Below are 25,582 nucleotides of genomic sequence, written 5' to 3' on the forward strand. Positions count from 1 at the left end.
ATGATACCTCCACATTAGCACCAAAAAATTACAAGTTGATTTGACAACGACAATATTGATTTGACAACGATAACATTTCATAACAATGGCTGGAATAGCTATATTTTACGACAACAAAATCCCACAAAACTCTTAAATGTTTTATGACTATAAGAACAACTATATTTTTTTCAAATTGACGCAAATAACAACAATTACAATCTATCACAACAACAATGAACACCAATAATGTTTGACAAGGTATTCAAGCTTTAGCGATTAATGCGGTCGTTCGTGTGGCATATGTAATTAGCTATTCAATTGGAACATTTTCATAATTGAGTTTGATACGTTACTGAGTTTTGCACAGCATCAATTTTGTTTTCCCAAAGATTATACGTCCAAATATGGTTTGCACCTTTTTCATGAAGAAATTTCAAGTTTGAAAAATGTATTGACCAAATGCAATGGAATGGGGAGGAAAAGAAAACAAGGTTTGTTGGCATGAGAAATTCATGACGAAGAATGTTTTATGACCATAGGAACGACTATTTTTTTTTTCAAATTAGCGCAAATAATAACAATTACAGTATATTACAACAACATTCAACACCAATAAAGTTTGACAAGGTATTCAAACTTCAGTGATTATTGCAGCCGTTCGTGTGGTACGTGTAGTATCAACTTCGTTTTCCCAAAGATCATACGTCCAAATATGGTTTGCACCTTTTTCTTCATGAAATTTCAATTTTGAAAAAAGTATTGACCAAATGCAATGGAACGGGAAGGAAAAAAAAGGTTTGTTGGCATGAGAAATTCATAACGAAGAATGTTTATCATGTGCATAGTAATTTGCTAGGCAAATATCTGATCAAAACGAGCCATAATTAAACAATGTCTCCGATACACAAAAACAATGAGTAGAAGAGCCCTAAATGTCCATGCGAAATTAAAAACACAAACAATACACTGCTATGTATCTTTGGGACTCACTAACCTCTATTAAGAAAAATGCAATATTTGAAATTTTTGTATATTGAAATGACTCAATGACCACATTTATATGAAACTCTGAAAAATGAGAAGCAAAGCAACTATTTATGTTTGTTGCAGGAATTTTGTTTTGAATTCTTGGCACAATTGTGTGCAAATCTTGTCACGATAAATGTTGAAGCGTACGGAGTTGCAATCAATCTAATGCTTACTTTTTATATGAACATATACACCAAAGTAACCACAACAATGACGATACCTCCACATTGCCACCAGAAACAACAAGTTGATTTGACAACGACAACATTTCATAACAATTGCTGGAATAGCTATATTTTATGACAACATTTCCTAACAATTGCTAGAATAGCTATATTTTACGATAACAAAATCCCACAAAACTGTTAAATGTTTTACGACTATAAAAACAACTATATTTTTTTCAAATTAAAGCAAATAACAACAATTACAATCTATTACAACAACATTCAACACCAATAACATTTGACAAGGTATTGAAGCTTTAGCGATTAATGCGGCCGTTCGTGTGGCATATGTAATTAGCTATTCAATTGGAACATTTTCATAATTGAGTTTGATACGCTACTGAGTTTTGCACAGTATCAGCTTCTTTTCCCAAAGATTATACGTCCAAATATGGGTTGCACCTTTTTCTTCATGAAATTTCAATTTTGCAGAAAGTATTGACCAAATGCAATGAGAAATTCATAACGAGGAAATGTTTATCATGTGCATAGTAATTTTCTAGGCAAATATTTGATCAAAATGAGCCATAATGAAATAATGTCTCCGATACATGAAAACAATGAATAGAAGAGCCCTAAATATTCATGCGAAAGGAAAAATGCAAACAATACATTGCTATGTGATCTTTGGGACCCACTAACCTCTATTAAGAAAAATGCAATATATGAAATTTATGTATATTGAAATGACTCAATGACCACATTGACATAAATACTTAAAATTAAAGCAACTCTTTATGTCTGTTGTGGGAATTTTGTTTTGCACTGGTGGCACAATTATGTGCACATATTGTCACGATAAATGTTGAAGCATGCGAGGAGCACCAATCTAATCCTTGCTTTTAAACAAACTTATACACCAAAGTGAACACAACAATGCCTATACCTACACATTGTAAAAAAAAACAACAGTTTGATTTGACAACATCATTACATTTGACAATGTATTCAAGCTTTTGGGATTAATATGGCCGTTCATGTGGTATATTTGACCAGCTATTCAATTGGAACATTTTCATGACTGTGTTTGATACAGTAATGACCTTTTGCATAGCATCGTCTTTGATTTTTCAAAGATCATACGTCCAAATATGGTTTGCATTTTTTCCTCCATGAAATTTCAATTTTTGCAGAAAGTGTTGACCAAATGCAATGGAATGGGAAGAAAACAATTTTTTTGTTGTCATGAAAATTCATGACGAAAAATGTTTATTGCATGCATAGTAGTAATGTGCCAAGCAGATATCTTATCAACACAAGCCATAATGAAATGTCTCCTATGCCTAAAAAGAATGAGCAGAAGAGCCCTAAATGTTCATGTGAAAGGAAAAATGCAAACAATACACTATTATATGATCTTTGGGACTCACTAAGCTATATTAAAAAAAAAATGTTACATTTGAGATTTTTGTATATTAAAATGACCCAATGACCGAATTAACAAAAATACTTAAAATGAGAAGCAAAGCAACTCTTTATATTTGTTGCGGGAATTTTGTTTTCCATTGGTCACACAACGGTGTGCGAACCTTGTCATGATAAATGTTGAAGCATGTGAGGAGGAGCATCAATCTAATGCTTACAAACATATACGCCAAAGCAACCACAACAATGACGATACCTCCACATTGGCACAAGAGAACAACAATTTGATTTGACAACAACAACATTTAGTAACAATGGCTGGAATGGCTATATTTTATGACTACAAAATACCACGGAATTGTTAAATGTTTTATGACCACAATAACAACTATATTTTCATATTAACACAAATGACAACAATTAGAATATATTACAACAACATTCAACACCAATAACATTTGACAAGGTATTCACGCTTTTGTGATTAATACGGGCGTTTGTGTGGTATATTTAACTAGCTATTCAATTGGAATATTTTCATGACTGAGTTTGAAACACTGCTGAATTTTCCATAGTATCATCTTTGCTTTTTCAAATATCATATGGACCCAGATATGGTTTGCACAAGCTTTTTATTGTCATGAGAAATTCATGACGAAGAATGTTTATTAGGTGGATAGTAATGTGGTAAGCTAATATCTGATCAAAACGAGCTATAATGAAAGAATGTCTCCGATACATAAAAAGAATGAGTAGAAGATCCCTAAATGTCCATGAGAAAGGAAAAACGCAAACAATACACTGCTATGTATTCTTTGGGACTCACTAACCACTATTAAGAAAAATGCAATATTTGAAACTTCTCAATGACCACATTTATATAAACTCTGAAAATGAGAAGCAAAGCAACTGTTTATGTTTGTTGCAAGAATTTTGTTTTGCATTCTTGGCACAATTGTGTGCAAATCTTGTCACAATAAATGTTGAAGCATGCGAGGAGCAATCAATCTAATGCTTACTTTTATACAAACATATACATCAAAGTAACCACAACAATGACGATACCTCCACATTGGCACCAAAAAACAAGAAGTTGATTTGACAACGACAACATTTCATAACAATGGCTGGAATAGCTATATTTTACGACAACAAAATCCCACAAAACTGTTAAATATTTTACGATCACAAGAACAACTATATTTTTTTTCAAATTAATACAAATAACAACAATTACAATATATTACAACGACATTCAACACCAATAACGTTTGACAAGGTATTCAAGCTTCAGCGATTAATGCGGTCGTTCCTCTAGTATATGTAACCAGCTATTCAATTAGAACATTTTCATAATTGAGTTTAATACACTACTAACTTTTGCACAGTATCAGCTTTGTTTTCCCAAAGATCATACGTCCAATATGGTTTGCACATTTTCCTTCATGAAATTTCAATTTTGTAGAAAGTAGTAACCAAATGCAATGGAGTGGGGAGGAAAAAAATAACAATGTTTGTTGGCATGAGAAATTCATAACGAAGAATGTTTATCACATGCATAGTAATTTGCTTGGCAAATATCTGATCAAAATGAGCCATAATGAAAGAATGTCTCTGATACATAAATGGAATGAGTAGAAGAGCCCTAAATGTCCATGTGAAAGGAAAAACACAAAAAATACACTACTATGTAATCTTTGGGACTCACTAAACTCTATTAAGAAAAGTCCAATATTTGAAATTTTTGTAAATTGAAATGACTCAATGACCACATTTATATAAACTCTGAAAATGAGAAGCAAAGCAACTGTTTCTATTTGTTGCAGGAATTTTGTTTTGCATTCTTGACACAATTGTGTGCAAATCTTGTCACAATAAATATTGAAGCATGCGAGGTGATAGAAACGTATCAAGGACTAACGAAGAGGGCCATGACATACTTCAGGTCACAATTGGGCCAATCACACGAGCTCGGGCTAAGAGATTCAAGGAAGCTCTTGCTGAATTAATTCAAGATTTTCAACATAAAGACAGGTACAAGCTCATCATCAATGAAGAACAAAAGCTTGTCCACATCATTATAGCTGCCATCAATTAGCCTTGAAGAGAGCAGAACATTGAAGGCATCTCATACTTATCAAACACTTGACTTACCAAGGTTCCTGATTCTTTATAAGAAACGGGTCATGGTTCTTCCACCACTAAGCCTGATAGTAAAGTGATCGGCAGGCAAATCTTGTTACGGGTTTCGTCAAGTGTTTGGCGGTGTTCATATCAATTGGTATTAGAAACAGGTTCTATACTCAGGTTTTTTTTGTCTTAGTTATCATTCTTTGATCTTCCATGTGTGTTCTTCCTTATTCTTTTGAAGTGTTCATTATCCCTATTTGAAATACCTTTGAGGGAAAGTTTTAAAAAAAAACTCCTCATTTAGTTTGTTCAAAAGATCTAGTGGTATTTGTTTTTCTTTTTAGTTCTATTGTTTCCAAGACACCCTTAATTCCCTCTTCACATTCCTTTTGCTTCAAGTGATACATTGTCTTTTTTCACAATCCTTCTGTTTTATATATCCTTACCTCTCTAAACCATTCAATAAGCTCTTGTGTGCGCTGCTACTAGACCTTTTGATTTTAGTTTTATTAGTTCAATAAAAACCAATAGAGAGATTTCTGAATGTTTTATTAGTTGAGTGCCACAAAAAAAAAGTGTTGTTAGTTCTTCATTTAGGGAAATCTCATGGCTCAAAATAGTGAGTAAAATGCTGTAGAAGGTGTTGATCTGAAGTTATATATGGAGGCTATGATGGGGGAGATGTGGTGCTTAATGAGGTAAGAATTAGGGGAGGTTCATGAATGGTTGGATAGAAATGGAGAATTCAAGACAAGATTCACCACAATCTCACAATCAAGGGAGAGAAGACATGAACGAAGGGTTGAGGAGGATGGATGGAACAGATCCAAGAAAGAAGAAGAACAAGGCTAGGAAGGTAACTATGGGTGGAATGGACGAGGTAGGCGAGCTTGGAATCGTGAAAATAATAACTTTAATGGCTTAAAAATGAAGATTTCTTCTTTTCAAGGAAAACATGACCCCGAGGCCTACCTTGAATGGGAGAAGAAAGTGGAGTTAGTATTTGATTGCCACAACTACTCCGAAATGAAGAATGTAAAACTTGCAACCATTGAGTTTTCTGATTATGCTATTATTTGGTGGGATCAATTGTTATTGAATAGGAGAAGAAATATAGATTGTCCAATAGAGACTTGGGAGGACATGAAAATTGTGATGAGGAAATGATTTGTTCCTAGTCACTAATAGCGCGAGTTGTACCAAAAATTGCGAAGGCTTCAACAAGGCAATTGAAGTGTGGAAGATTACTACAAGGACATGGAGATTGCTATGATTTGGGCTAATGTGGAAGAAGATCGGGAAGCTACAACGGCTAGATTTCTGAGTGGATTAAACCAAGAGATCCAAGATAGAGTGGAGATGAAACATTATGTGGAACTGGAAGATATGGTGCGCATGGCAATTAAGGTTGAGCGGCTCCTTAAGATGAGGGGTAATAAGAGGGCAGCCCAAAATCTGGTTCATCGACTTCATGGAAGCCAAATTATTCAAAGAACGAGGAGAAGCTGACTACCAAGTCTAAAATCAAGCCAAAACAAGAACCCACAAGTCGTGACTATCAAGGTAAATCTGATTTGCTGACTTCTCAAACAAGTGACATTAAGTGCATTAAGTGTCAAATAAGGGATATATAGCCAGCCAATGCCCTAACAAACAAATTATGGTATTGCAAGACAATGGAGAGATTGAAATGGAAGATGCGTCAGACACTACTTCTAAGCTGCCATTGGAGGATGATGATGAGGAAGACTGTGTTGTTTATGGTGACTTGTTGGTGGCAAGGAGAGCTTTAAGTATGCAAGCAAAAGAAGAAGATGAGTTGCAACGAGATAGTCTCTTCCATACTAGGTGCTTTGTCCACAACAAGGTATGTAGTGTGATTATTGATGGTGGTAGTTGCACTAATGTTGTGAGCACTATTTTGGTGGAGAAATTGGGGTTGCCATTGCTCATGCACCCATGGCCATACAAGCTACAATGGCTCAATGATAGTGGTGAAGTGAAAGTAAACAAGCAAGTACTAGTTCCCTTCCAAATCGGTAAATATGAAGATGAGGTGTTGTGTGATGTTGTACCCATGCAAGCTAGACACTTGTTGCTTGGAAGGCCTTGTCAATTTGATAGGCGAGTGAAACATTATGGCTATACAAACAAATACTCTTTTGTGTTCCATGAAAGGCAGATTACTCTTATTCTAATGACACCAATTTAGATTTACAATGATCAAGTGAGATTGTAAAAAGAGAGTGATGAATAAAAAAGAAAATGAAAGAAAGAAAAAGAGTGAAAATCAGAGAGAAGTCAAGAAAATTAGGAGAGAAAAAGAAAAGAAAGGTTCAGTGCTTGTGGGAAAATCAGAGTGAAAATAAGAGGAAAAATCTGAGGGAAAATCTAAGAGAAAACAAAAGATTTTTTTTGCAAGGGCAAGTGAGATAAAATGAGCAATATTTTCGAGATAGCCGATGACTGTAAGTTTGTACAAGGAGGCATATTTGAATACTAACAGCCTTAACATGTCTTTGCCCAGCCCAATTGTTGAAATCTTGCAGGTGTTTGATGATGTCTTTGTCGAGGAGCTTCCACATGGGTTACCACCTATTCAGGGAATTGAGCATCAAATTGATTTTGTGCCTTGTGCCACCATCCCCAACTGACCAGCCTATAGAAGAAATCCATAATAAACAAAGGAGCTACAACGGCATGTTGAAGAGTTAACTGAAAAGGGTTATGTGAGGGAGAGCGGGCCCTTGTGTTGTTCCGGTGATTTTAGTTCCTAAGAAGGATGGGACTTGGAGGATGTGTGTTGATTGCCGTGCCATCAACAATATTACAGTAAAGTATCAACATCCTATTCCTCGCTTGGATGACATGCTATATGAATTGCATGGTGCTAGTATGTTTTCTAAAATTGTTCTAAAGAGTAGGTATCATCAAATAAGAATGAAAGAAGGCGATGAATGGAAAACTGCATTTAAAACAAAGCATGGGTTATATGAATGGTTAGTTATGCCTTTTAGGTTATCCAATGCACCAAATACTTTTATGCGGTTGATGAACCATGTCTTGAGGGAATTCATTGGTAGATTTGTTGTTGTTTATTTTGATGATCATGTAGAGCACTTAAAATCAGTTCTAAATGTCCTGCAAAAGGAGAAGTTATTTGCTAACTTGAAAAATTGCACCTTTTGCATCGATAAGCTTGTGTTTCTTGGCTTTGTTGTAAGTGCATCAGGAATACAAGTTGATGAAACAAAATTCGTGCAAATCCAAGAATGGCCGAGTCCTATTAGTGTTGGAGCTGTTCGAAGCTTTCATGGCCTTGCTAGTTTCTATAGAAGATTCGTAAAATATTTTAATAGAATTGCCACACCACTGAAGGAGGTTATTGAGAAGAACATTGGGTTCAAATGAGGAGAAGAGAAAGGACAAGCATTTCAGTTGCTTAAGGACAAATTGACCCATGCTCCTACTTTGCCAGATTTTACTTAAATTTTTGAGATCGAATGTGATGCTTCAAGTTCTGGCATAGGAGCTATTCTCATGCGAGGAGGAAGGCCAATTGCATATTTTAGTGAGAAGCTAAGTGGGGCAACCTTAAACTATCCTACTTATGACAAGGAGTTGTATGTGTTGGTTCGAGCATTGGAGGCATAGCAACACTACTTATGGACAAAAGAATTCATGATTCACACTGATCGTGAGTCATTGAAGCATTTATAGGGCCAACATAAGCTGATTAGAAGGCATGCACGATGGGTAGAATTCATTGAGATATTTCCTTATGTAATCCGGTACAAGCAAGGGGAGGAGAATGTCGTGCCAGATTCACTATCCCGGAGGTATGCTTTACTTTCCACTCTTGATGCAAAGTTTCTTGGTTTTGAACACATAAAAGACTTATACTCTTCTGATCATGATTTTAGTGATGTATATCAATCTTGTGAGAAATCTGCATCTAGGAAATACTTTTGGCATGAAGAATATTCGTTTAAGGGATACAAATTGTGTTTACCCGATTGTTCTTTGCAAGACTTGTTAGTTAAGGAATCTCATGGAAGCGGATTAATGGGCCACTTTGGTGTAGCTAAGACTCTAGGTGTATTACAAGAGCATTTTTACTAGCCACATATGAAGCATGATGTAGAAAGGATTTGTGGTAGATGTGTCACTTGTAAGCAAGCTAAGTCGAAGGTGCAACCCCATGGTTTATACACCCCATAGCCAATACCTATACCTAGTGAGCCTTGGGTTAATATCTCAATGGATTTTGTCTTAGGACTACCCTAGGTTAGAACGGAGTAGGGATTCAATATTTGTCATTGTGGATCAATTTTCTAAAATGGCACATTTTATTCCATGTCACAAAACTGATGACGCTTCGAATATAGCTGAATTGTTCTTTTGAGAAATTGTGAAATTGCATGCCATGCCTAGAACTATTATCTCAGATCGGGATGCTAAGTTTTTGAGTTACTTTTGGAAAACATTGTGGGGAAAGTTGGGCACTATGTTGTTATTTTCTACTACCTGTCACCTCCAAATTGATGGTCAAACTGAAGTAGTTAATCGAACTTTATCCACCTTGTTGCGGGCTATAATTCAGAAAAACTTCAAAACTTGGGAGGATTCTTTACCACACATTCAGTTTGCTTATAATTGTGTTGTTCATTATGCTACTCAATTTTCACCACTTGAGATTGTGTATGGGTTTAATCAATTAACTACTTTAGATTTAACCCCTTTGCCAATTTCTGAGCATGTAAATATAGATGGCAAAAGCAAAGCTGAATTTGTTAAGCAAATCCATGAGACAGCAAAGCTCAACATTGATTGAAGAACGGAGCAATATGTGAAGCAAGCCAATAAAGGGAGACAGAAGCTTGTTCTAAAACCGGGGGGCTGGGTTTGGTTGCACTTAAGAAAGGAAAGGTTTCTAGAAAAGTGGTGGTCTAAGCTTCTTCCATGAGCAGCGGTCTAATGATAATGCATACAAGTTGGATTTACCTGGTGAGTATAATGTTAATGCCACATTTAATATTGTTGATCTATCCCCTTTTGATGTAGGTGATGATTTGAGGACAAATTTTATTCAAGAAGAGGGGAATGATAGAAACGTATCAAGGACTAACCAAGAGGGCCATGACCCACTTCAGGTCACAATTGGGCCAATCACACGAGCTCGGGCTAAGAGATTCAAGGAAGCTCTTGCTGACTTAATTCAAGATATTCAACATAAAACGGGTGCAAGCTCACCATCAATGAAAAACAAAAGCTGGTCCACATCATTAAAGCTGTCATTAATTAGCCTTGAAGTGAGCAGAACATTGAAGGCATCTCATACTTTGTGTGCATGCATGAACCTTGGATAGTGGAGAGACATTAATATATTCATTTCCATGCATGCATGAGTGTTTAATGATTGGAGAAAGATTAAAGTGGAATTTTGTAACTTTATGATAGCCTATATATTGGCAAAAACCATGGAATGTAAAGACTTTTTTGGCTTGAATGAAAATTTCTCTTTGGTTCTTCGTAGAACTATCGAACTTATCAAGATTGTTCTGTGGCGTTCACCCTCAATTTATCAAACGGTTTCCCATCCCCGTTTGTGGGGTCCTCGCTATACCAAGGTTCATGCTTCTTTATAAAACAATGGGTCGATGTTCTTCGACCACAATTTTGTGGGGTTTGGTAGTTGTAAAATATAGTTATTCCCGCCGGTGTTATTAAATGTTGTTGGTGCCAAATCAAATTGTTGTTTTTATGTGACAATGTGGAGACATCGTCATTATTGTGGTGACTTTGGTGTGTATATGTTTATATAAAAGTAAGCATTACATTGATGCTCCTCGCATGCTTTGAAATGCACACCATTGCCCCACCGAGGCAAAACAAAAATTGTGCAACAAACATAAAGACTCGCTTTGCTTATCATTCAATGTCATTTTGTTAATGTGTTCATTGAGTCATTTCATCGAACGAAAATTCCGAATATTGTATTTTTCTTAATAGAGTTTATTGAGTCCCAAATATTATATAGCAGTGTATGGTTTGTATTTTTTCTTTTGCGTCCATTTAGTGCTCTTCTACTCATTCTTTTGATGAATCAAATACATTCTTTCATTATTGCTCTTTTTGGTCAGATATTTATTTAGCACATTAATATGCACGCAATAAACATGCTTTGTGATGAGTATCTCATGACAATAAAAAACTTGTTTTTTCTCCCATTCCATTTCACTTGGTCAATTGTTTCTTCAAAATTGAAATCTCATGAAGGGAAAAATGCAAATCATATTTGGACGCCTGATCTTTTGTAAAAAACAAAGATGGTACGTTTAGAATCTTCCAATTGAATAGCTTGTTAAATATACCACATGAATGGCCGCATTAATCACCAAAGCTTAAATACATTGTCAAACGTTATTGATGTTGAATGTGTTGTAATAGATTATAATTGTTTTTTTTTTTGTTAATATGAAAATATAGTTGTTTTATTGTCGTAAAAGATTTAATAATTTTGTGCCATTTGGTTGTTGTAAAATATAAGCTATTGCCGCCATTGTTATTAAATGTTGTTGCTGTCAAATAAAATTGATATTTTTTAGTGCCAATCTGGAGGTATCGCCATAATTGTGATTACTTTTGTGTATGTTTTTGGACAAAAGTAAGCATTATATTGATGCTTCTCGTGTGCTTTGAAATCCAACATTTATCATGACAAGATTTGCACATCATTGTGCCACCGAAGCAAAACAAAATTCCTACAACAAACATAAAAGACTTGCTTTACTTCTCATTTTAACTTTTTCTGTTTATGTGTTCATTGAGTCATTTCAATAAATAAAAATTCCAAATATTGCATTTTTCTTAATAGAGTTTATTGAGTTCCAAAGACTATATAGCAGTGTATGGTTTGCATTTTTTCTTTCGCATGGACATTTAGTTCTTTTCTACTCATTCTTTTCATGTATCAGAGACTTTCTTTCATTATTGCTTTTTTTGCACAGATATTTTCTTTAGAACATTAATATGCACGCAATAAACATGCTTCGTTATGAGTTTCTCATGACAATAAAAAAAACTTGTATTTTCTCCTATTCCATTGTACTTGGTCAATAATTTCTGCAAAATTGAAATTTCATGAAGAGAAAAATGCAAACCATATTTGGGCGTATGATCTTTTTGTAAAAAACAAAGATTATACTATCCAAAACTCAGTGGTGTATTAAACTCAATCATGAGAATGTTCCAATTGAATAACTTGTTAAATATATACCACACGAATGGTCGCATCAATCACAAAAGCATAAATACCTTGTCAAACGTATTGCTGTTGAATGTTGTTGTAATGGATTATAATTGTGTTTATTTGTGTTAATATGAAAATATAGTTGTCGCTATGGTCGTAACACATTAAACAATTTTGTGGGACTTGGTAGTTGTAAAATATAGTTATTCCTGCCATTATTATTAAATGTTGTTGGTGCCAAATCAAATTGTTGTTTTTTTGTGCCAATGTGGAGGTATCTCATTGTCGTGGTCACTTTTGAGTATATGTTTGTATAAAAGTAAGCATTAGATTGATGCTCCTCGCTTGGTTTGAAATTCAACAATTATCATGACAAGATTTGCACACCATTATGCCAGTGAAGCAAACCAAAATTCTTGCAACAAATATTCCATGAGTTGTTTGTATAAGCAAAAATTCCAAATATTGCGTTTTTTTCTTAATAGAGTTTATTGAGTGCCAAAGTGTATTGTTTGCATTTTTCCTTTTGCATGGATATTTAGGGCTCTTCTACTCATTCTTTTGATGTATCAGAGACATTCTTTCATTATGTCTTTTTCTGGTCAGATATTTGTTTAGCACATTAATATGCATGTAATAAACATTCTTGGTTATGAGTTTCTCATGACAATAAAAATCTTTTTCCCCCATTCCATTGTATTTGGCCAATACTTCTGCAAAATTGAAATTTCATGAAGGAAAAAATGCAAACTATATTTGGACGTATGATCTTTGAAAAAAAACAAAGATAGTACTGTGCAAAACTCAATAGTGTATCAAACTCAATCATGGGAATGTTCCAATTGAATAGCTTGTTAAATATACCACATGAATAGCCGCATTAATCACGAAAGCTTAAATACCTTGTCAAGCGTTATTGATGTTGAATGTATTATAATAGATTATAATTGTTGTTATTTGTGTAATACGAAAATATAGTTGTTCTTATGGTTGTCAAACATTTAAGAATTTTGTGTCATTTGGTAGTTGTAAAATATAGTTATTGCCGACATTGTTATTAAATGTTGTTCATGTTAAATCAAATTGATGTTTTCTAGTGCCAATGTGGCGGTATCGTTATTGTTGTCATTACTTTTGTGTATATTTTGGATAAAAGTAAGCATTAGATTGATGCTTCTCGTGTGCTTTGAAATTGAACACTTGTCATGACAAGATTTGCACACCATTGTGCCACCAATGCAAAACAAAATTCCTACAACAAACATAAAGACTGGCTTTACTTATAAATTTAAGTCTTTATGTTAATGTTTCCATTCAGTCATTTCGATAAACAAATATTCCAAATATTGTATTTTTCTTAATAGAGTTTATTGAATCCCAAAGATTATATAGCAATGTATGGTTTGCATTTTTTTCCTTTCGCATGGACATTCAGGGTCTTCTACTAATTCTTTTGATATATCAAAAACGTTTTTTCATTATGGCTCTTTTTGGTCAGAAATTTGTTTAGCAAATTAATATGCACGTAATAAACATTCTTCGTTATGAGTTCTCATGACAATAAAAAACTTGGTTTTTCACCCATTGCATTGCATTTGATCAATACTTTCTGCAAAACTAAAATTTCATGAAGGAAAAAATGCAAATCATATTTGGACGTATGATCTTTGAAAAAACAAAAATGGTATTGTGCAAAGATGGACCAATTATAATTTATGCAAATGTGCAATTGTTTGAAGAATTAGTTAAATACAAGCAATAAACTACAAGAGTAAAGTGGACATGATATGAGTAGTGAAGGTATCATATTAATTAAAAAATCATGGACTAATAAGAAATTATATTCATCTTTAATACTTTAAGTTTTCAAAAATTAAACATTTTCAGAATTTTTTTAGAATCAAATATTTATTATTTATTTATTACTTAGATTTTTTTTCTTTTTGGCTAGTTTTTGAGGTTTGTTATGGGATTTTTTTTGGAATTTTGGATATAATTGAAAAGAAGAAGAAATTAGACTAGCTAGCTCCTCATGGCATGAGCCCACCTGGGACAACCACCCAAGATTGCATCAAATATGGCCGTTTTGACAATTTGGAGTGAAGGGGCATGAACTCATATTTGGCCAGGCTCGGCAAAACCTGCCTGATAAACAGGGAAAAAAACCAACATGCATGAAAAAAATCCAACATTTAACTCAACAATCTTCATCAAATTGAAGACAGAGAAACATAAATCCAGTTCCAGATAATAAAAATCTAAAAAACCCAGAAAACACAGCAAAGAGGAAGAAAACAAACTGGATCCAATCTAACGATAAGACTAAAGAGTTATTGTCTAAAAACATAATGAAAAATGCAAAGCTCAGAGAAGTAGAGAAAAAAAATAGACACGATCAGCTTGAGAGAAGAAAAGCTGTCTTTCTCTTCATTCATTACTTACTTAAAAACACACACAACATCACAATCAAAACACACAAGACACTATTACCAAGACTAAAGGTGAATAAAAAAGTCAAAAGGAACATACCCAGCCATCCATATTCTCATGTTGTATTGATTGGTTACTGGTGAAGTATGGATGCCTTTCTCATCAGTACTTGAATAAAATGGGTCACAGCTAGGATTTAGTCCAACATGCTTCCCCCTAATCCTGATGTGGCCCGAGATCATGAACACCCATCAGGTGCTGCATTGTCGCAAGCTTCCTCAGTGACAAAGCCTTCGTCAGAGCATCTGCTCTTTGATCCTCAATGCTGACAAACTGAACCACAATCTGTCCTCCTTCGATGCACTCACGAATGAAGTGGAATTTTGTGTCAATGTGTTTACTGCGCCCATGGAAGACAGGGTTCTTCATTAATGCCATAGCTGACTTGTTGTCAACAAACAGCTTCACCACTCCCAGTTCTTCTCCAGTTAACTCTCCCAGTAAACTTCTAAGCCAGAGTGCATGGCATGCTGCTATTATTGCCGCCATGAATTCAGCCTCGCACGATGAAAGGGCAACTGTCTTCAACTTCTGTGAATTCCAAGACACAAGACATTCATTAATGTAGAAAGCCATTCCTCCCGTGCTCTTTTTGTCATCCATATCTCCAGCAAGGTCACTGTCAGTAAATCCAGTGATCACCTCTGCTACTCCTCCTATGGCATAGACCAGCCCATAATGTATGGTACCATTTAGGTACCGGAAAATTTTCTTCACAGCATTGTGATGCACTATTGTTGGTTTTTCCATGAACCTTCTAGCTACTCCAACAGCAAAAGAAATATCAGGGTGACTATGCACCAAATACCTGAGACAACCAATGGCTCGCCTGTACTCAGTGGCATCCATTGGTTTGACCATCAGGGTCCTTGTGTAACTGAGCTCTCGGTTCCATGGGGAATTTAGTGGGATTACAGTCCATCATTCCAAACTGTGTCAAGATATTCACTGCATATGCAGCCTGCTTAATTGTGATGCAATTCTCTTGCTGAGAAACTTTAAAACCAAGATAAAATGACAGTAACCCCAGATCACTCATCTCAAACTCAATAGTCATTTGATGCTTGTAAATCTCAATCTACTTTGGATCTCTTCCTGTGACGATGATATCATCAACATAAACCCCAATTATAACTGCAGCTCTCCCATCTCCTCTTGTGTATACGGCCTGCTCCTGTACACACCTTCTGAACCCAAGGTTCTTTAGACTCCTATCCAGTCTAATGTTCCATGCCCGTGGCGCTTGCCAGAGCCCGTAGAGAGCCTTGCTCAATTTAAGCACGAGGTGCTCCTTGTTCTTCTCTATAAAACCCTATGGCTGAGTCACATACACCTCTTCTTCAAGTTCCCCATTTAAAAATGCCGATTTGACATCTAAGTGATGAACCTGCCACCCACGATTTGCAGCAATGGCAAGAATCACACGCATAGTGTCTAACCTGGCCACTAGTGCAAATACATCTTCGAAATCTATTCCCTACCGTTGCACATACCCTTTCGCCACTAGCCTGGCTTTGTGCTTGATCACTTCTCCATCTGAGTTCTTCTTCATCTTGTACACCCATTTCAAACCAATGGGTTTGTGTCCTACAGGTAACTTTGTCAGTGTCCATGTTCCATTCCTCTCAATGGACTCAATTTCCTTTGCCATGGCTTATTCCCAAGCCGACTGGCCTACTGCTTCACGGTAGCAGGACGGCTCCTCCCCCTCCACAAGCTTGGCCAATTCAACACATTCATCAAGTTCCACCCGGCGTGCATCTCTCATGATGTCTTCAATATGCCTATAACGAGCAGGTCCTTCCTCTGAACAGCAGGCGCTTGCTGTCGATGGCACGACCTGTATTGGCGTGGCCGCTTCTGACATCCTCGATCTCACCATGGTCACAGGTTCTATTTGTTTTCTGTTCCCAGCCGGTGGTGATAATTCGCGTGCCCGTTCGACCACTGGTCTACTGGCAAATGACAGTGAGCTGCTTCCCGTTGAAGTGTCGTGGATCTCTTCCTCGATAATGAACTCAGTTGTTTTTGTACCTCCCCCTCCTGCATTCCACTTCCACACTATATTTTCTTCAAATTTAACATCTCGACTTACAATGAGTTTGCCGCACCATGGATCACAAAGTCAATGCGCCTTAATATTCTCCTCGGCGCCAAGATGCACCATGGTCTGGCTCCGATCATCAAGCTTCTTCAAATGTGTCTGCACCTTTACATGTGCAGTGCACCCGAACACCCGGAGATGTTCGAGATGTGGCTTCCTGTCGTTCCAAGCTTCAAAAGGAGTTCGATCACTCATTGCTTTTGTTGGTAGTCGGTTCAGCAAATACACTGCATGTCGTACCGCCTCTCCCCAGAATTTTCCAGAGACATTCATGCTTTTAAGTAATGACCTTGCCATCGCCATTACTGTTCTATTTCTCTGCTCCACCACACTATTCTGCTGTGATGTGTGGGGAAGCGGTGAGAGGATACAAAATCCCAGCCTCATCACAGATACGGACGAACCCGGAGGACAGAAACTCGCCACCACGATCTGTCCTCACCGTCTTGATTCGATGTCCACTCAAGTTCTCTACCTGTAACTTGAATTTTCTAAATATAGAGTAGGACTGATCTTTTGACATGATCACAAAAACCCAAATCCAGCGTGTGCAATCATCAACAATTAACATGAAATACCTATTACTAGCGAAAGTCGAAGGAGAGATCGGACCACATAAGTCGATGTGGAGAAGTTCGAGCGCCACCTGTGCTCGAAAGCTTTCCACCGCCGGGAATGGATCTCTTGCTTGTTTAGCCACTAGACACCCCTGGCATAATTGATTTGGTTGTGTAATTGCTGGCACTCCTGCTGCCATCTCCTTGTCAGTCAATTGCTTTAATGAGTGAAAATTGACATGGCCAAGACGGGCGTGCTAGAGCCATGCTGGATCGTCGATGTTCATCAGCATACAAACCGGCCTCGCCTGCTCTAGTTTGATGCGATAGAGACAGTTCGACGAACGCTTCACCTTCATGATCAGCTGCAGATGGAGTTTGTCGTACATCTTTAGCTCGTCTTCGTTCATCACCACCCTGCAGCCTATCTCGGTGAGTTGGCCAAGGCTCACGAGATTGCTGCGAAGCCTTGGTATATAGTATACCTCCTGGAGAAGCCAATATTCCCCATTCTTGCAGATAAACATAATGGACCCCTTTCCCATGATTTCAATTGTGGATCTATCTCCAAATGTTACTTTCCCGGTGACACTTTTATCTAGTTCGTGGAACTTTTCCTTGTCTCTGGTCATGTGACTGCTGGCCCCGTTGTCAATGTACCAGAAATCACTGGTGCCCGCATCTTCTTCAACAAGGTGTAGCTCCGGGAACACCTTCTCTTCATTGAGGAAACCAATGTCCCGTTGTTCCTCCCGCGTCCGCACAGTCAATGTTAGTTCATCTGATACTACGAGTAAGAGAGCCAGCGCTGTGTCGTCACCTAGCGTGAGTGTGCCTCTTCTTCTTTCTTGGGTGCCTTGCACTGGTTGGCGTAGTGCCCTAACTTATTGCAGTTGAAGCACTAAATGTGGCTCTTGTCACGTCCCCTGCCGCTAGAGCCACTGGAGCAGTCCTTCCCTGGCACACTCCCGCGGCTGCCACGTCCTCTCCCTTTACCACGCCCAAGGCTACCCCGGTCGCGGCTGCTCTCAGGTGACTTCCCTCTTCCCGAGGAATCCGCTGACTCCTTCTTCTGCCGCGCCTCCCACTCAACTCGAGTGAGGAGGAGCTGACCATCACCGATGGTGCCGCCAGATACCCGTCGTGTACGCTCCTCGTAGGACTTCAGCCGACCTACTGCCTCCTCAAAAAGTAGCTTCTTCAAATCGTAGAACTGCTCGATGCCGGCGATCACAGTGACGAAATGCTCAGGTATGGTGTCGAACAACTTTTTCACGAAAGTTGTGTCATCCAGGCTACCACCCAGGTTGGCATACCGGACCGCCATGTTGGTAAGTTTCCTGGCGTACTGATCAAGAGTCTCCCCTTCTTGCATACGCAGTGCATCGAAATCACTCTTCAACGTCTGCAGACGTGCCTCCTTGACACGATCTGCGCCTACGAACCTTGCCTTGAGGCAGTCCCAAACCTCCTTTGCTGGCTTCTTGGATGCAACCTGCATGAGAAGGTCCTCCGGGAGAGCCTGAAGAAGACGCGACCGTGCCTTCTTGTCTTTCTTCGTGTCGACAACCTCTCCGGCCGTCGGTTTGATCGCCTCCCACACTCCTTGGTCCTCCATCATGGCCTGCACCCGGATCACCCAACATGTGTAGTTCATCATCGTCAGTTGCGGGTACACGAACAGTCCACCACCGATCTTCCGTGAGGACTCTCCGTGCGCGACGAGCGACATAGAGTTGAAACGGGGGTACTTAGGCATGCAACCTGGGATTTAGGCATGCAACATAGAGTTGCGGGTACCAGATGAAGAGTTACTGTCTAAAAACAGAATGAAAAATGCAAAGCCCAGAGAAGCAGAGAAAAAAAACAGACACGATCAGCTGGAGAGAAGAAAAGTTGTCTTTCTCTTCATTCATTACTTACTTAAAAACACACACAACATCACAATCAAAACACACAAGACACTATTACCAAGACTAAAGGTGAATAGAAAAATCAAAAGGAACATACCCAGCCATCCATATTCCCATGCTGTATTGATTTGTTATTGGTGAAGTATGGATGCCTTTCTCATCGGTACTTGAATAAAATGGGTCACAGCTAGGATTTAGTCTAACAAGGACTTCTGGAAATGAGCACGAGCACCACGCTCTCCAAACTTCTTCGGCTTATAGAGACGAGGATCAACGACAAGAAGGGTACGATCATACCTAGTGAGAATATCCCTAATCTCCTTCTTCGACTGCTCATCGACGTACTTCTGGTAGAAGGCAACAAGGCCCTTAGTGATGCTCTAGCAGATGGCATAGATCTGGAAGCTCTTGCCACCGCCATGGACGCAAATGCCCATGTCAATGTCCATGAAACGCTAGCGACCAAGGAGGTGATTCGTCTCAAATGCCTTGTAGCACAAGATCTTCCGCTTCACAAGCTCAATGGGAACACCATTAGCCTTGATCAGGCCTCGACCGCACTTGCAGTATGTAACCGCCACTGTTGTCCTTTTGCAGCCGAAGCATTGCACCGACTCAGTAGGCCCCATGGCGAGAAAGAAAGCTTGAATGCTCTGAGCGGCGAGAGGGCTTTCAGGAACAAGAAGGGAATGCTATTTATCAGCTAGGATATTTGGGAAGGCATTAAGATGGGTTCCTCGAGGGTTTAATTACTTTCAAGTCCCTGTTGGTTTGACAGTATTTTTTTTTTTAAGAAAATATTTTGAAAAAGCAATGGTTTCTCAAGTGATTTGAATCTTTGACATGCCCTTAACCCAATGAGAGGCCAACCACCTAGGATATGATTGGTATTGCTATATGATAGGGAAAATAATTATGTATAGATAATTTTTGAATGCCAGCTTTACATTACCTTCTGATTCACTAAGAACATCAACACGGTTATAAACCTCATTGATCTTGAATTGTGGGAAGATAATAAAACTTTATACTATATTTTTTATTAATTGTTGAAAATATTTTTATGTATTCTATGTTTGCTGTTATGTGCTAGTAGTTCATTGCAGGTGGAAACATACTAAACATAACATTTCTTTAATTGTCACTACTAAATATTAGAATCTAAATTTTCATGGATTATTAGAAGCGTGCTTAAGTTTGACAACAAAACGCAGAGATGAGAAGTCATGAAGTTAGTGATTTTATCTGTTTCACCAACAACAACCCTTGAGAGATCAAGGTCGAAGCTAAGACCGATGTAGACCCCGATCATGACAAATAGATAGATGGGTGGCAACTTTGATTGAAAGGTAAGAGAACTACATGGATTTTAATTTCTTTCATACTCAAGAAGATATGTAGACGACTTAATTTGATGGAGAAACGAAGTAAGTGCAAGTCCTTCAATTCATTTTTTTATAAATTATTTTGAACTATTTTGATTTATCTTAAATTCTTTTAATTTATTAAGAATTATTATTTTTTTATTTTTAAAATTTTTATGAAAAATTCACTTTGTGGTCTTCTTTTTATTTATTTGTTTCTCAAAAAATACAAATAAATTGTAAGGTGGTTGATAAGGTGTTCGGTTTGGTTGCTTAAGGCTTTGGTTCGATCCCAACCAAACTTAATACAATTATTATTTAAAAATAAAAAATAAAAATAAAAAAGGGGCCCCCACTCTAACTTGGAGAATATATATATATGAGAACTTTTGGCCATTCTTTATGAAGGAAATAATTTCTTCACATGAAGCTTCATATGCCATCCAATAAATGAAACAACATATAATTAGCACATAATTATTGAACAAAAAGGCTACCATAGTGTGGCTTCCTCATATGGCATTTCTAAGTTCTAGTGGGTGAAATTTTGGCATTTCTTTATGAAGGAAAAAATTTCTTCACATGAAGATATGGCATCCAATAAATGAAAAAACATATAATTAGCAAATAATTATTGACTGAAAAGGCTACCGTAGTGTGGCTTCCTCATATGGCATGTCTTAGTTCTAGTGGGTTTCTCCATTTGTTTGTGCACAATAATGATCTTCACTTTGCCTTCCCTCCTCCTTCCTTTCCACATAAAGAAACAAACAAGCCACCACAAGTTCCTTCGTTATTATTCTTAAACAAACAAATACAATAAAAATGCAATTACTTCAGTTCCCTTATTTCTCAGAAACTAGCTTGTTTGTGCTTTCACAGAAGCAACATCGGGAGCCATCCATCATCCATACAAACAAGAGCTTTGTTATATAAATGCAACCTTTCAACCATAAAGAAAAGCAAAATCTTGCATTTCGGAGATGGATATGGAAGACTGGGAGATGCTCAACACAGAAGAACATGGAAGTCCAAACAACTTCACCAAATTGGAGGAGGAAGAATCAAAATTCAATCCTGATAACGACGGCGTTGTAAACATGGATTACTTCACCTGCGTATTTCCTCCCTCTTCACTGCTCAACAACAATAATGTTGAAGCCGAAGATGTTCAAGAAGATGACCTGTCAAAAATAAAAGAGGTAAGAAGCCTTGCGCTGCTGCCGGATGTACTAGCAGAGATGGGGATAATATCTGAACTATTCAAGGGGAATCTAGAGGATGATTCTGTGAACATGAAGATTGAACATCCGAAATGCATTATCAGGGAGTTCTACCAGAGTGAAGACTCGGAGGATTATAGCTCAGAGGAATTATCGTTTCGAGATGATGATGATTATGGAGATGGCAATAACAATGATGGTAGTCAGTCTCGTGTGAAGTTATGGGGATCAAGATTGATAGGAGCAGCTGCGGCCACATTGTGTGTTCTTCTGCTAAGTGGATGCCCGAAGAGGAAACCACGGCTTCAGAATCAGGTACTCGGTTAATTAACATGCACTCGATTTCCTTTGGGATGTTTGGATTGGTTAAATGGTATTTTTATTATTATTATTATTATTTGTTGTAATAAGATGGGTAAACTACTCAAATTAAATTAGATGATGTGAGTAAGGACAAATCTAAATGGTGACTAGTGGGGGTTATTGCCCTACTAAAATTTAAAATATTCACTATATCAATAAAGTTTATATTGTATATATAGTTAAAATTTTTTAATTTTTTACTATTGAACCCTATTAAAATTAAAAAAATAAAAATATATATGATAAACTTTGATCCCACTAAACAAAAACTATGGATCCGTCCATAAATGTAAGACGGAGTTAGACTTCTCAATCTCTTTAAAGTGAATGTGGAGATGGAGGTGGTTAGATATGCTTGGTTTATCATAATATAATGCATTTTTTTTTCATTTATGTTTTAAGTTTTTTTTTTCGAATTAAATAATTAAATTAGATGATAAAAGGATTAAGAGATCTAGAGCAAATGACAAAAAGAAGGTTTTTATAAGTTCCTCAGCACCTAATAAATTATCCTTTTCAAATACCTCATTTCTCACTAATTTTATTAAATTTATCATCTTATCAATATGGGGGTTTTCCCATCTTCTCAACTCACCATGATTAGCTAAGCTTGCCGGCCCATTGGAAGCCTATGTAGGGCCGAGCAAGCTCACATGGCTCTTCGGGGCTAACACAAAGCCATGCAGGTATTTTTTTTTTTTTCATTCATTCATTAATAAATTTATTTATTTTGAATAAAGCCATGCAAGAATTGACAAACTTGTCTGGCACTAGCATTTTTTTTTTCACTAAAAAGTCCTGGGCACCTGCCTTGGCATTACAGAGATCGTAGGGTTTGCTGAGATTCCCAAGCTAGAGGCTAGCCTTAGCACACCGGAAGCCAACTAGAGCTGGGTGACCTTGCTCAATCTGTAGCCTTACTAGTTATTGGGGGAGCCACATTGGGTCGAGGACTCACAAAGTTGACTTTTTCAAGGCAGTGGTGCTCACATGAACATTCACCAAGATTCTTTTCGGAGTCCTTTCTTGCACGTTTATAATGGATCCAAGGGGCTACAAGCCTGCAACATACACATTTTAATATTGCATGTGTAATGTATTGCTTTGGTTTAAGAGTCAAAGTAAAAACCTACTGAAAACTAATTGCCAACTAATGCATTTAATTTAATTCTTTTTAAAGTATTTCTTTAAGTTAAACATCATGTGAGAATTTTTTTATTTAGTTCAAAAATAATTTCAAACAACACATCACTAATATAATCTAAATTGAAAATAATTCTTTACTAATATTCATGAACTCAAGTATATAAAATAAATAATTAATATCATAATAAATGGAATTGAAATAATCAATTCCACATGTTTTGAACATATTTCAATTTATTTTTATAGCAAAAAATTTAATTAATTTTTAATATTAATAACGTTGCAAATGAAGACTAATATATGTTTGATTGCAGGAAATAGAGGATCCGCACACATCTGTTAGTGCAACACTATTGAGAGGTGCAAGAGGTGCAAATATCTCTTTCCAAGATTTTAAAAAGTGAATTTGTCATATTTTATGTATGAATATATGTTGAAAATTTGCATTTGGACCCTCTGTGGATATATTTATACTATTTCACAAATAAGATATATTTTTCATGGAGGAAATGATAAATAATAATAATAATAATAGTAATAATAATAATAATAATAATGTAAAGAAGCATGTCTCTCCGCCTACAAGATACTCACACATGATATTATAATGGAATATGTCTTGTATCTTCTAAAATTATCTGTTTTCTAAAATGTGGAATTTCTTTTTAATAAATATTTTATTTTGATTAGTTTTTATAGCAAATAATGCCTCACTGCATATTCATTGTGGTATTGTTCAAAAATGCTTGATTTTAAAAAATGATTACCTTAGCCAAGGAATCAGAATAAGCTAAACAATATTTGAAATTTTTAGCTAAAATTAAAGAAAAAAATGTATATTTTGGATTTTCGATTTAATGAAAGAATTGGAAAATGCAAAGCCTTTTACAAAATTAAACTAAAAACAAACAAACAAACATTAAAATTAGGGATTCCAACCCTACCACAATAATAACATATCTATTTTACACAAAATCAAAAGTCAATAATCACCATAAGGGAAAAAGGAATGCTACTTCTGACTAACATAGCAGTCATTAAAATCTTTTGTTTGGCTCAAATAGGGGTTGAAGGGGAATAAAGGGGAGTAGGAAAATAGGAAGAATGGAGAGCTTTTTTTTTGTTTTTTTTTTAAGTCATGTTTGTTAGTGCAACCGCACTATTATTGGCATGATTTAACACATAGTCAAGATGACGTGGCAATTTGTGTGACGTGGCAAAGCATGGTGACACGACAAAGAGTTTTGGCTTGCAAGGCAAATATCTTGAAGATCTTGGTGGAGTTATTCAAGACCATATTTAGATGATTTAATTGAATACTAAATATGGATGAAGGCTATTTGAAGATATGATTGAAGATTTGAAGACATGCCTATTGTTGGCATGATTGAGTTGATTGATTGAAGATATATTCTTGAAAGATTTGAGGACCAAATAAATTGAAGATCAAGTTTGGAGAATCTTTGAAGTCTAAGTATGGAAAGTTCCATGAAGACGCACATGGACGTGCGCCCCTTGCGAGAGGACTGCGTGATGAGGAATTGAGGAGGTAGGCTAGTTTTCGGCAGTCGGGATTGGGAGATTTAGCTGCACCGACTCAGATTAAGCATGACCGGGACGTTGATGGGTCTTGAGGTCTTCTGCAACGTAACCAGAACTCAGCCAAGTCAGCAGTCAGGGCTATGTTGCAACTTATGTTATAACAGGAGTTGCAACAGCTAATTTCGGAAGATTTTTAAATTAGTAGCTACGGAGATTCTAAAAGAGGTATGTGCTATATTGCTCGTAGATTGTAGTTGTGACTCGTGAAGGAGAGTGTGTGAGCACTAGACAATCTAAAGAGGGTAGTGATCTTTATTGTTGAGAGAGTGAGTGACAAGTGTTTGTACTCATGTATTTTCACCTCTATTAGTGGATTGTTTATCTCGGGCCTTGGCCCCCCAGACGTAGGCAAGTGGATGCCGAACTGGGTTACCAATCTTATGTGTCTCCTTTTTGCTTGGTTTATGTGATTGTTCTTTGAGTGCTTTTAAGTGTTCTTTAAACGACAAACCACATCAGCAGTACTAACAATGTTTATATCAATGAATGAGTAAAAAAATGATATACTATCTTTGGTCTTTTTTACTTGTTTATTTTTACTAATTCATATAAATTAAAAATAAGTTAAAAAATCAATCGCCAATAATCACCATAATAAAAATAAGATACCCCTTCTAATTAACATAGCAGTCATTAATCTTTTGTTTGGCTCAAATAGGGTGGAAGAGGAATAAAGGGGAGCCAAAAAATAGGAAGAATGGAGGGTTTTAAAAAAATCATGTTTGATTCAATGAATGAGTAAAAAATGATATACTGTCTTCAGAAAAATATCATGTTTGATTAAATGAATGAGTAAAAAATGATATACTGTCTTCAGAAAAATATCATGTTTGAT

At 36.7% G+C, this 25,582-nt stretch overlaps 3 protein-coding genes and 2 pseudogenes across 4 annotated transcripts; 2 read left to right on the forward strand and 3 right to left on the reverse strand.

The window, feature by feature from the left end:
* Positions 1-4,491: 4,491 nt before the first annotated feature.
* On the forward strand, positions 4,492-9,699 carry LOC120251323 (annotated as a pseudogene).
* A 4,932-nt stretch (positions 9,700-14,631) lies between these two features.
* LOC120251324 (secreted RxLR effector protein 161-like) lies at positions 14,632-15,336 on the reverse strand. The gene has a single exon (XM_039259872.1). The coding sequence runs from the start codon at positions 15,334-15,336 to the stop codon at positions 14,632-14,634; it is 705 nt and encodes a 234-aa protein (XP_039115806.1).
* A 2,057-nt stretch (positions 15,337-17,393) lies between these two features.
* Positions 17,394-18,868, reverse strand: LOC120251325. Its single transcript, XM_039259873.1, has 2 exons — positions 18,058-18,868; positions 17,394-17,998 (listed from the first exon to the last, which is right to left on the reverse strand). Exons 1-2 carry the CDS (start codon positions 18,866-18,868, stop codon positions 17,394-17,396), a joined length of 1,416 nt encoding a protein of 471 aa, XP_039115807.1.
* A 375-nt stretch (positions 18,869-19,243) lies between these two features.
* LOC120251326 lies at positions 19,244-19,678 on the reverse strand (annotated as a pseudogene).
* A 1,631-nt stretch (positions 19,679-21,309) lies between these two features.
* Positions 21,310-23,582, forward strand: LOC120251872. Of its 2 annotated transcripts, none has more exons than XM_039260521.1 (2): positions 21,310-21,951; positions 23,460-23,582. In XM_039260521.1, the coding sequence occupies exons 1-2, from the start codon at positions 21,397-21,399 to the stop codon at positions 23,547-23,549; spliced, it is 645 nt and encodes a 214-aa protein (XP_039116455.1). In that variant the 5' UTR covers positions 21,310-21,396; the 3' UTR covers positions 23,550-23,582. The 2 variants fall into 2 exon arrangements, with proteins under 2 accessions (XP_039116455.1, XP_039116457.1); XM_039260523.1 differs by lacking the exon at positions 23,460-23,582 and adding an exon at positions 22,823-23,142.
* Positions 23,583-25,582: the final 2,000 nt, after the last annotated feature.

This window comes from Dioscorea cayenensis, chromosome 20 (assembly GCF_009730915.1).
Source record: "Dioscorea cayenensis subsp. rotundata cultivar TDr96_F1 chromosome 20, TDr96_F1_v2_PseudoChromosome.rev07_lg8_w22 25.fasta, whole genome shotgun sequence".
In the NCBI taxonomy this organism is placed as follows: domain Eukaryota; kingdom Viridiplantae; phylum Streptophyta; class Magnoliopsida; order Dioscoreales; family Dioscoreaceae; genus Dioscorea; species Dioscorea cayenensis.

What these genes read in the sequence shown, in the direction of transcription:
- LOC120251324 (XM_039259872.1), bottom strand. Translation starts at nt 15,336, where the DNA reads ATGGTCAAACCAATGGATGCCACTGAGTACAGGCGAGCCATTGGTTGT.
- LOC120251325 (XM_039259873.1), bottom strand. Translation starts at nt 18,868, where the DNA reads ATGTCGCTCGTCGCGCACGGAGAGTCCTCACGGAAGATCGGTGGTGGA. An exon ending in TGGCTCTAGCGGCAGGGGAC is followed by an intron (nt 17,999 to 18,057) that starts GTGACAAGAGCC and finishes TACGCCAACCAG; the next exon opens with TGCAAGGCACCCAAGAAAGA.
- LOC120251872 (XM_039260521.1), top strand. Translation starts at nt 21,397, where the DNA reads ATGGATATGGAAGACTGGGAGATGCTCAACACAGAAGAACATGGAAGT. An exon ending in AACCACGGCTTCAGAATCAG is followed by an intron (nt 21,952 to 23,459) that starts GTACTCGGTTAA and finishes GTTTGATTGCAG; the next exon opens with GAAATAGAGGATCCGCACAC.